The 12765-nt window shown below is 33.7% G+C and overlaps 1 protein-coding gene across 1 annotated transcript in view; it reads right to left on the minus strand.

The window, feature by feature from the left end:
• LOC128576585 (disintegrin and metalloproteinase domain-containing protein 5-like) overlaps positions 1-12765 on the minus strand; it is a 222359-nt gene that overhangs the window by 125641 nt on the left and 83953 nt on the right. The window contains exons 8-10 of the mRNA XM_053578830.1: positions 9421-9492; positions 9040-9206; positions 8155-8236 (exon numbers count right to left, since the gene is read on the minus strand). Coding sequence (XP_053434805.1) covers positions 8155-8236; positions 9040-9206; positions 9421-9492 — 321 coding nt within the window. The remainder of the gene's footprint in view (positions 1-8154; positions 8237-9039; positions 9207-9420; positions 9493-12765) is intronic.

The raw sequence follows: 12765 nt of genomic DNA on the forward strand, positions 1-12765 counted from the left end.
AAAGGATAAGAGAGTGCTAAAATCAAGGATGCTCTACTTCAAGACATCAAGGTGGAAAATTTCTCAAGCATTTCAAGAGACCCAGAAATTCAGATACTAGATAGTCACAGAACTCCAGGATAACTAAATTAAAATGAAGCATCTCCTAGACACTAAAGTTCAAAGGAGAGAGAAAATTCTGCAAGAATCAAGAATTCTGCAAGAAATCTGGATGCAACTTCTTTCCTAAAAGAGGAAAAAATCAGGGTGAAAGCAGGCATTGCAGCTGGAAATTTTCAAGCCAAAAAAAGAGTGGTCACCTGTCTTTAACCCTCTTAAACAAAGAAAATTCATCCAATATTCTGTGTCCTCCTAAACTAATTTCATATTCAATGAAGAAATCAAATCTTTTCTGACAAGCAAACATTGAAGAAAGTCATCACTACAAGACCAGCTCTTCAGGAAATACTCAGACACATTCTATACACTGGCCATCAAAATGGACCACCAGCAAAGTAAAGATGCTCAAAAAAAAAAAAAGAAAAAGAAAAAAATACCTAACTTCCACAATGGCACAGTGATTAACACTAAGCAACAGAGCTCCACTAAACAAGATGAATAGAACTCCACCATACTTATCAATTCTCTTAATAAATACAAATGACTTGAATGCTCCACTAAACAGGCACAGGCCAGATGACTGTATAAAAAGGGACAGACCAACTTTATGAACTCTTCAGGAAACACATCTAACATCCAAGGACAAAATAAGACTCAGAGTTAAAGGTTGGACACAATATTTTTGGCAAATGGAAATCAGAAAAATCAGGAATTGGCATCTTATTAATAGATTCTTGGGCTACAAACCAACAAAAGTAATACAACAAGAGGACATTTCGATCTTAAATATCTATGCAGCCAACTTAAAATGCTCCCAGATATATAAAACAAACCCTAACCAATCTGAACAAAAAGATATCCTGCAATACCATAATTACTGAGGACTTCAGTACCCCCCTTCCAAACTGGACAGATTTTCCAAGCAAAACCTACACAAGAAAGCAATGGACTTACACATGATTTTAGAACAAATGGGCTTAACAGACCTGTTCAGAACATTCTACCACAAAATACATTCTCATGAGCTCATGGACCATTCTCCAAAATTGCTCCAGTCTTGGGGCTCAAAAAAACTCAACATATTTAAAATAATAGAAACTATAGTTTCTATCTATTCAGACCATAATGGAATAACCACAAGCTATCAAAACCAATGGGATACTGAAAGGGAAGTTTATCACATTAAATGCCCATATCAAAAAAAAAAAAAAAAAAAACAGAAATATGGAGAGAAACTTAGCAGAAGAAAAGAAATAACTAAAATTATACCAGAATAAATGAAATTGAAAAAAAAGACCCATTTGGAAGACCAGAAAAACAAAAAGTCAGTTCTTTGAAAATATTAATAAAATCAATAAACCACTAGCCTGATTAACAGAAACAGAAAATGAAATACCTTCAATCAGAAATGAAAAAGAGTTAATAACAGATACCACAGAGATATAAAAAAAATCATTACTTATTACTACAAATCTCTATACCCAGAAATTTGAAAACATAGAGGAAATGGACCAATATTTGGAATCACACCACCTTCCTAAACTCACCTAGAAATAATTAGAATTTTTGAACCAATCAATATCAAAGACCAAAATTGCACCAACAATATGAAGCTGCCAACATATAAAAAATCCTACACTAGTTTTACACAAGAATTCTACCAAACCTTCAGAGAAGAGCACATGCCTATATTGCAGATCCTATTCCAAAATATTAAGAAGGAAAGAACCCTCCCCATGTATGAAGCAAAAATCACCCTGATACCAAAACCAGGAAAGAGTCCAGAAAAAAAATGAAAGCTACAGACCAATATCATTAGTGAATATTAATGCAAAAATACTCAATAATATTCTAGCAAACAGAATATAGTTACACATTTTTAAAAATTATACATCATGACAGGTGGGTCTTAATTCCAGGGATGCAAGGTTGGTTCGACCTACATACCCATAAATGTAATTGACCACATAAACAGAAGCAAAAACAAAGACCATGTGATTCTCTGTAGAGATGCAGAAAAAGCATTTGACAAAATTCATCATATTTCTGAAAAGAACATTTAAGAAAAATGGCATAGATTTCTTTAAATGATAGAAGCCATCTATGACAAGCTTACACCCAATATCATACTAAATGGATTAACAGCTGGGGTCCTTAACACCCCTAATCTCAAGGAAATGGAAAAGGAAAACAGACATAGAAGGCACAATTCTTAGACTGATTGAACCCATCTATGACAAACTCACACCCACTATCATGCTGGATGGTGTAAAACTGAAAGCATTTCCACTTAGAACTGAAAGCAGACAAGTATCTTCACTATTGCCACTACTATTCAATATAGTTCTGGAAGTTCTAGCCAAGGCAATCATGCAATGAAGGATATTAAGGGCATCTGAATTGGGACAGAGGAGGTTAAACTATTACTTTTTGAAAATGACATGATCTTATGTTTAGAAAACCCCAGAGACTCAATCACAAAATCCTGGAAGTGATCAAGAAATACAGTGATGTCTCAGGGTATAAAATGAATGTCATCAAATCAGTAGCCTTTCTATAAGCCAATAAAAGTCAAGTTGAAAATCAAATTAAGGAAACAATACCCTTCACAGTAGCTTCCAGAAAATTGAATACCTGGGGATTTACCTAACAAAGGGAGTAAAGGATCTTTACAAGGGGAATTATGATAACCTAAGAAAAGAAATAGTAGAAAACATTAATAAATGGAAAAAAAACATGCACTTTCATGTTATTAGAAAGAATAAACATTGCTAAAATATCTATATTACCAGAAGCAATGTACAAATTTAATGCAATCTCCATTAAAATACCAACAGCATACTTTGAGGAATTCAGAAAAGTAGTTATTTTCTTCATGTGGAACCAGAAAAACAACTGAGGCAATTCATCGTAATAAAAAAACCTGGAGGCATCTCACTACCAGACTTCAGGTTATATTATAAGTCCACAGCAATCAAAGAAACATGGTATTAACACAAAAATAGAGCCATAGATATATGGAACAGAACAGAAAAGCTATAGATTATCTAGTCTCTTGTCACTACCTCATCTTTGATAAACCAAACAAGAGCAAACACTGATAAGAAAAAAAAAAATCTCTATATGATAAATGGTGCTGGGAGAACTGGATAACCACAGGTAAAAGATTGAAACTGGACCTACACATTTCACCACTTACAAAAATTGATTCAGGATGGATAAAAGAGTTAAATCTATGATAGGAAACTATAAAAATACTAAAATAAAACCTGGGGCAAATTTTTAATGATGTCAGACTTGGGAAAGATTTTATGAAGACTTCAGTGGCAATTGCAAAACAACAAAAATTCAAAAAATGGGGCTTAATCAAGCTGAAAAGCTTCTGCACACCTAAGGAACACAACAATTAAAGCAAACATTCAATCTTTATATTTGGAAAAGATATTTGAGCATTATGAATCTGACAAAGTGTTGATAACTAGGTATCTACAGAGAACTCAAATTAATGAATAAAAAATAGTAAGCAATCCCATCTATGACTGGGCAAGAGACATGAACAGAACTTTCACTGAGGAAGACAGATGAATGGCTAAAAAGCATATGATAAATTGCTCATCATTCCTAAACATCAGAGAAATGCAAATCAAAACCACCCTGAGATATCACCTAACCCCAGTGAGAATAGCCCATGTCACAAAGTCCCAAAGCTTCAGATGATGGTATGGCTGTGGAGAGAAGGGAACACTTTTACACTGTTGGTGGGGTTGCAAATTATTACAGTCTTTTTTGAAAGAACTATGGAGAATCCTCAAAGAACTAAAAAGATACTTCCCATTTGATACCACAATCCAACTCCTAGGCTAAAAGAAAAATAAATTACCCAGAAGAAAAAAAATTTCATTTCATCATAGGACATTTTCACTAGACTTATCACAGCTCAATTTACAAACACCAAGAAGTGAAAACAAGCCAAGTGCCCAGCAACCCATGAATATATTAATAAACCCATGAATAGATTAATAGATTAATAAATTAATCTATTATTATTAATAGATTAATAATACTGATTAATAAAGTATTAATAAATAATACTATTTAGCCATAAAAAGATGGAGACTATATCTTTTGTATTAACCTGGATAGAGTTGGAGAACATTCTCTTCAGTAAAGTATCATAAGAATGAAAAAACAAGTATCCAATGTACTCAGTACTAATATGAAGCCAGTAGATGAACTCATACATACCCACAAGAGAAAAACTCAACTGAACTTGAGGGGAAAAAGAAGGAGAAAGGGGGATTGTGTTCTCACGCTTAATGGGCTCTATATAAGCGTGTATGGAACACTTCCCGGGTGCAGGACACAATTACAACAGAAACCTTACCTAACAAATGCAAATATTGGAACCTAATAATTTGTACCCTGACATTGATATATTTTTTTCTTTCTTCTTCTTTTTTTTTTTTATTGTTGGGGATTCATTGAGGGTACAATAAGCTAGGTAAAGTCCCTCTTGCAATCATGTCTTGCCCCCATAAAGTGTGACACACACCAAGGCCCCACCCTCCCCTATATTTTTTAAAAAATAAATAAAGTAATAGGAGTAATAGGAAAAAAGGAATACTTTATAAATAGATCAATGTATCATGAATATACAGTATTCATAAAAACTCATGCACTAAAAAATCAGATCTTCAAAGTATACATAAATCTGAAATTGACAGAACTAATGAAGAAATAGAAAAATCCACATTTATTAGGAGCATTAACACTAATTTCTCAGAAACTGAAAAAATAAGTAGACACAAAACATTGTCCACAAACTTAATGTAGTAGATATTTATAAAATACTACACCTAACATCTACAGAATGAATGTGCATTCCCCTCAAATATATGAAAAAATATGCCAGCACAGACGACACAGTTGAACCTAAGACAAGTCTCAGATTTAAATTATCTAATATCAGTAAAAAAGATATTTATAAAATGCATAAACATTTATAAATTTAGTATTATGAATGTCTCATAAGCCAAATGAGAAAGCAAAAGGGAAATTAGAACGTAACTTGAACTTAATTATGAAAGCATCAAAATATCTAGAATCCAACTAAGTTGACAATTTAAAAAAAGTTCATAAGTTTAAATGTCCATATTTTCAAAGATTTTCAAATAAATTTATTACCTAAGATTGTTCCTTTAAAATATACAGGGAAAAGAGCAATATGAATCCAAATAAATTAGAATAAAGCAATTAATAAAGATAAGTAATCAATAAAGAAGAAAAGAAACACCAGAGAAAATCAAGTTATGATTTTGTCCCTGAAAAAAATTAAAGAATTGATAAACACCCAGGAAGACCAATGCAAATGTAGATAAGGAGGAAACAGTATCATTATAGATCCCCACTACAGAAAAAGGAAACATTATAAGCAACCCATACCAATCAATTTGATTGTATAGATAAAATAGACAATCCTTTGAAAATTAAATATACCAACACTTATACAAGAAGAAAAAATTGAATAACCCCTTAATTGTAAGATAAATTGATTTTTTAATGTAAAAGTTTTCCACAAAAATATTCTGCCTTAAATAGTTTCACTGGTGAGTTCTAGCAAGTATTTAAGGAAGAAATAATATCAGTATTATGTGACCTATTTCAGAAAATAGAAGAGGTGGAATACTTTCTAATTTATTTATAAGGCAAGCATAATCCCAGTATTAAAATATCTCCTAAGGAAGCACAAGAAAGGAAAATAACACACAAATATCAGTGATAAACAAATCATTAAAAAATTAAAAACACTAGCAAAATATAAAAAGTTAACACAACATTACCTAGTGAAGTTTATCTTATGAATGGAAAATTGGGATAATTTAACAATCAAATTATGTAATCATATTAACTGAAAAAGGACAAGAAAGATATTATCTCAATCAAAGAAAAAAATATTTGACAATATTAAAGTATTGATATTAACTTTTAGAAGACTAAGAATGGAAGGAAATTTTCACTATCTGATAAAAAGGAAATACACACATAACATACCCATAAATACATTCATCCTTAATGATTCAATTATTAAACATGTCCCCCCTAATTTCAGGATAAAAACAAGGATATCCTTTCTTATAATTTTTATTAAACCATGCCCCGTATGTTCAAGTGAGTTAAATAAGGAAAGAAAAAGAAGTAGTAATACTGTATTTGTTCACAGACATGATGATATATATTTTAAAAGCTAAATGAATACACAAAAACAATTAGTAGATCTCATTTGTAAATTCAGTGAAGTTACCAGATGTATACAAAATATACAAAAATAAACCATATTTCTATATACCAGCAGTGAAAATTAGAATGTTAAATTAAACGATACTAATTGCAACAGCATCAGAACTCATAAAATCTGTAAGAGTGAAATGGAGATTTAAAAGGTAAAAAACAATGTATTTTAAAAGACCTAAAATAGAGATACAAATCTTGTTAGTGGATTGAAAGAGCCTCTACAGTTAAGAAGTCCATTCTCAGGGCGGTGCCTGTGGCTCAAGGAGTAGGGTTGCCGGTCCCATATGCCGGAGGTGGTGGGTTCAAACCCAGCCCCAGCCAAAAAAAAAAAAAAAAAGAAAGTGGTTACTTAGAGGGAACATACTCCTGGTGTACATGCCATGAACAGTGTTCAAATGACAGCAAAAGATGTTTTGGGCGGTGCCTGTGGCTCAAGGAGTAGGGCGCCGGTCCCATATGCCGGAGGTGGCGGGTTCAAACCCAGCCCCGGCCAAAAGAAAAAAAAAAAAAAAAGAAGTCCATTCTCCCCAAATTAAACACCATCACAATCATAATCCAGCGTGGTCTTTCTTATATATATATGATAAATTATATTAGACAAATTTATTGCCTTAAATCCTCTGTGTTGTGTGTTAATGTTAATGGAGGTATTAACACACAACACAGAGGATTTAAACTACCCGATGTCAAGAAATTTAATAAGCTATCATAGTCAAGGAAGTGATTCTTTTTTAAAAATATTTCAGGATATTATGGCTGGTATTAATCTCCATAAAATTTAATTTTCAAACTATTTGTGTAGTATAAAAATGTAATTAACTTCAATATTTATAGCATATTTTCTTAATTCATGTATTAGTTCTTTTTATTTACAATTTTTAATTACAAAAATATCTAATTAAAATTAAGATTTCAAAAAGGCACATACACAATCTAAAATTCAGACCTTAGCAAAGGAACATTATTTTCGAGAGTAATTAATCATAGTAATGAAAATCCAATAATGGCTGATCCTCCTTTCTCAAACTTTTGACTAAGGAAAGACCAAAGGCAGGAACTGAGAATAAATCCCTGAAGAAGTGTCAGATTGTTCTTTAGCTATGATACAAATAACCCAGAATTTGAGTTAGACTTATCCAATCAATCAAGGTGACTTTTATAGTCATGGCAACAAGGTACACACCAACTGGTTTTAAAGATCCCTATTCCATCAATGACAGTTTGCTTCTGAGCACATGACACTAAAAGTCAATCAACTGTACAAATAGGTCGGCATAAAAATAATGGTGCAGATGTCTTTTTTCTGAAGTACTCTCGTTTGTTCCCCTTTCTGATTTTATATAACTCAGCTGTACAATATATAAGAATGAATATTACTTAATAAAAAGCACACAATGTACACTAATTATTCAATTACAGAGAAAAATTAACATTAGTATGATTAATAATTAAAATAAATTTAACATTGACTATATAACAAATATTGATGCATAGTATACAACTGGTTAAAAAAAGTTAAAATTTGACTTACAAAGGCCAACTATGTTTTTTGAAAACAATGTAGCATTGTGATCAGTTTAACTTTTAAAAATTTTTATTTATCTTAACAGCAATAAAATAGTTTCGTTTTTATTCTTCAAATTAGTAATATATTATAAAAGATTTAATAAGATGAGTAAACTAAATAATATATTTATGCATTCTTTAAAACATTCAGGAAATTTTGAAACGTAAATAGTAAGAGCAAACCAAATCATTACATACCAGAGCAACTCCAACAGCGTATTTCTTATTACATATTTCTCTAGGATATGTGCTTCCTATAAAGGTAGGCTGTTCTCTGAAACTAAAAAACAACTTTCCTTATAAAGTGCATTTTTAAGTATTACTATTAACAATAATAATTTTCAGAGCAGCAGTGTTGAACCATTACAATGTCCTAAGTACTGGGACACTCTGAATTATACTACATGTATTTAAATGTTTATTTTTTTTCCTCAATGCTTGAATATCAACAATCATTATTTAGTTTTCTTCATCTCCCTTAAAAAGTGTGAGCCTGTTGATGTCACTGGTGACATTTTCTCTTCTTTGGGATGCCAAACACTCCCCTGTTCTCTTTCCCTCTCTTTCACTCTTTTGCTTCTTCTCTCCTTAGACAGTAAAATAAATTTTATACTTTAATATCCTAAAAAATAATATTTTATATACATTTTTCAACTTTGAATTTAATGAATATCTGGTCATTGGATCATTCATAAGTAAACTCTTTTAGTTATTTCAAAACTTCTATTGAATTTTACTTTTTAATTGATGGCGATTCATTGAGGGTACAAAGAAAGAGGTTACAATGATTGCATTTGTTAGGTAAAGTTCTTCTTATAATTTTGTCCTGCACTCAAAAGGTGTGCTACACACCAACCCCCCTCCCTTCTTCCTTCATAACTTTATGTTGCTTGATAAAACTTTGTAAGTTTTGCCTCATATGGCTTCTTTAGGACAAGATTGTAGCTTACATTTTTTTACATCCATGGTATCTATCAAATTTGTAAAACACAATATATGAATAGAATGGTTATTTTTATAATTAGCATATTAAACCATTTTTGATTATTTTTAATATTATAAAATTTAGAATATTACACTTACGCAAATAAGTATGCAATGTTATATTGCTTCATGTTTAGATCTTTGTAATTCCACTCTAAAAGTCGAAATAATATATTATCGAAATCCCCTGTAGTAGAAATTTTATTTTTATTTGACCATATTTCAATGGAAGATATTACAACAGTCAGTTTTAACTGGGTAAGCATCTAAAGGAGAAGGTACATTTTTTTTAAAAAAGTAATTAATTCAAATGTTATATTCAAATCATGAAAATATCTTTAATACATTTAATACAGTATTTTGATTATGAACATCCTCAACAGCACAGCAAAACACTATATACAACAATTCAATGATTATATATATATATATGTGTGTATATATTACAAAACATATGAAGGAAATAGTTTCAAAACTTACAGTGTTAACAAGACCAATTATCTGAATAACCTTCTGTGTTACAGCCTTTATATCAGAGCCCATGTAATCAAACTGAAAAAGTAAGTGATTTTCAAAAATTAGTAGATGTAATTAACATACCATATCTCTTTACATGTACAATGTGCTATATTCTAAAGTAGCAATATAACTACATTTCATTGAAATCCAAGAAATCAATAACATATACATAATGATGCAATAACAATCTTTAATAACGTGATTAATGTTAAATGCACTCAGTATATGGCAAAATGTATATTGCTTATGAAAAATAAATCTTCAATTTAAAATATGTTTCAATATACACTTATTTCTAAAATTAAAATATAAAAAAGTATCCAATGTACTAAGTACTATTACAAAACCAATTTATAATCACCCACACTTTCCTAACAAAGATAAAACACAAGTGTAGCCAAGGATGAAGGAGGGAAGAGGAGGGGAAATAATGGGAGAGGAGGTTGGGTGGAGAGACGATAAACGGTGGGACCATTCCTATGGTGCATATTGCAAGGGTACATGTCAAGTCTATTAAGTGTACACATTACAGTTAAAAGTATAAATGTCTTAACACAATAAGTGAGGTGAAGGCTATGTCAACCAGTTTGATGTAAGCATTGCAAATTGTGTATAAAATCAGCACATTGTACCCCATAAATGTATTAATGTATACATGAATTATGTATTTATGACCTAAAATTTAAAAGGGGAAGGAAAAAAGTATAAGCAAACATAATTATATAGGTAGAAAAATATGCAAATATATGTATAAATGAGAGGAAGAAATATGACAAAACTATTTAAAATAATTAATGCATGTGAAAGATATCTTATTGTTAATTGTAGTATTTCTCATAAATTTCTGTAGGCTAAAAAAAGTCAATAAACTGTTTAGAATATAACTTACATAGGAATAAATCTAAAGAAAAAAACAAAATGATAGTGAAGAATGAGAAAAAATCCAAACGAAATGAGAAATGTGGTATGTTTACAGAAATGGAGTCTTAAGAGAATAAAGATATAGATTAAAACCCAAATTAAAACAAAGACATAATCTAACAATATTAAGACCTTACAAAATTATGGAGCATTGAGGCAAGGTGGCCAACTGAAGCCAGCTTTCAGCAGAAGCTCCCATCCAGAAGGAGAAATAATGGCCAGAACCAACTCAATGAATCTGAAGATCAGGACATGAGCTGAGAAAGAGTATTGATGGGTTCACATCACCCCTGCTGGAAGCAAGCTGGGACTCCAAGGAAGCAAATTTCAGGTACAAAGCCCATCCAAAAGAAGATAAGAATCCTTCCCCTTGAGCACCAACCAGACCTCTGAAAGAGCTGCACCATAACCCACAATACCTCCATAAGAGCTGCACTGCAACACGTGACATACGATTGGCACCTGCCAAGACCCAGTAAGAGCAGAGCCACGACCCACAATCAGCGCTGCCCGGACCTCCTGAAGAGCTGCACCACAACCTGTGACATGCCATCAGCACATGCCCAGACCCCAGTAAGGGCTGCAACGAGACCCGCAACCCATGCCTACCCAGACTTCCACAACCTGCAACCCACAACCTGTGCCCGCCGGGCCTTCACACACACTTAACAGGAACTCTGGAGCTGTGCAACCCTGTGACCTCCCTCCTGTACCCCCCCTGCCTCCACACCAGCCTGCTCATCTGGCCAGGGACTCTGGTAGCCACATGCCCTCTGGAGCCTTCCCTGCCTCTGTGATGAGCCCTTCTCCTGGCCAAAGACTGCTGGAACCTTGGGCTCTCTGTGCCAAAGTCACTGGGTGCCAGGCACTCCCAGAACCATGTGCACCACCACCCCACCCTGTTGCTGGATCCAGGTGTGTCACCCACCAGAGCTGCCCCCACAAACAGAATTCCCTGGCTGGGGCAGCCCCAGAGGAGCTACACAGGGTCACTCCCTACAAAGATCCAGCAACAATAGAGTGATCCCACTGGGGTCTAATCTTGGAGAGACACCTCCCCAACTCTGAGGACAGCCAGAGGAAACAGTGAAATACAATCATGAGGCAAAATCAATGAAAATACTCTGGCAATATGAATAATCAGAGTAGATCAACTCCACAAGGAACAATGGGGCAGACAAAGCACAAGATCCCATGCACAAACAAATAGCTGAGATGTCAGAAATCAAATTCAGAATCTGGATAGCAAATAAGATAGAATTAGAATTCCAAGCAGTAACCCAAAAGATGTCTCAAGAATTCAACGAATTCAAAGACCAAATGACCAAAGATTTTGACACATTTAGACAAGAAGGTGCATCCCTCAAAGATCTGAGAAACACAGTAGAATCCCTTAGTAACAGAATGGAGCAAGCAGAAGAAAGGCTTTCTGACATTGAAGACAAAGCTTTTGAAGACTCCCAAACTCTCAAAGAGAAAGATTAATGGAGGGCAAACACAGATCAGTCTCTCAGAAAGCTCTGGGATAATTTGAAGAAAACTAGTATTTGTCTTATAGGGATAACCAAAAGCAATGAAGTGGCTACACAAGGCACAGAGTCTCTTCTCCATGAGGTTATGAAAGAGAACTTTCCAGACATGCCAAGAGATTCTCAAATTCAGATAGCAAACAGTTTCAGCACGACTCAACCCAAATAAGGCATCCCTCAGACACATCATAATAAATTTCACTAAAGTTAATATGAAGGACAAAATTCTGAAAGCAGGCAGAAGAAACAAAACCATTACCTACAAGGGGAAAAATATTAGAATAACTGCAGATCTCTCTGCTGAAAACTTTCAAGGCAGAAGAGGATAGTCATCGACTTTTAATCTCCTAAAACAAAATAACTTTCAACCCAGGATCATGTCCCAGCTAAACTGAGTATCATTTACAATGGATAAATTAAATACTTTAATGACATTCACATGTTGAAGAAAATTGCCATAACTAAAGCAGCTCTCCAGTATATTCTCAGACCTATCCCCCATAAAGACCAGCATAATCCTCCACCACAAAAGAAAACCCATCCAGAAAATTTTGATCAAATTCCAACTTCCAATTAATACACGGCGCCTGCCCACCACACCTGGACTTGCACACCAGCTTCTCGGGGAAGGAGGTTACCAACCTCACAGACGAGCTTGCCTTGCAACTAGCTCTGGTACAGTTACTGGACACTGGACCAACAACTCTTCTGAGTCCTCTTCGCCAACATCCAACCCCCGAGAAAGCCAGCTTGATCAGGGGACTGTGCCACCCCATTGAGATCCGGCGCAAGTGTGTCCTCCTGTTCAGGCAGTTGGGCTCGGCCGGAGCATGCCAGGAAGACTTGAGCTACATTG

Source organism: Nycticebus coucang, chromosome 24 (assembly GCF_027406575.1).
Source record: "Nycticebus coucang isolate mNycCou1 chromosome 24, mNycCou1.pri, whole genome shotgun sequence".
NCBI lineage: Eukaryota > Metazoa > Chordata > Mammalia > Primates > Lorisidae > Nycticebus > Nycticebus coucang.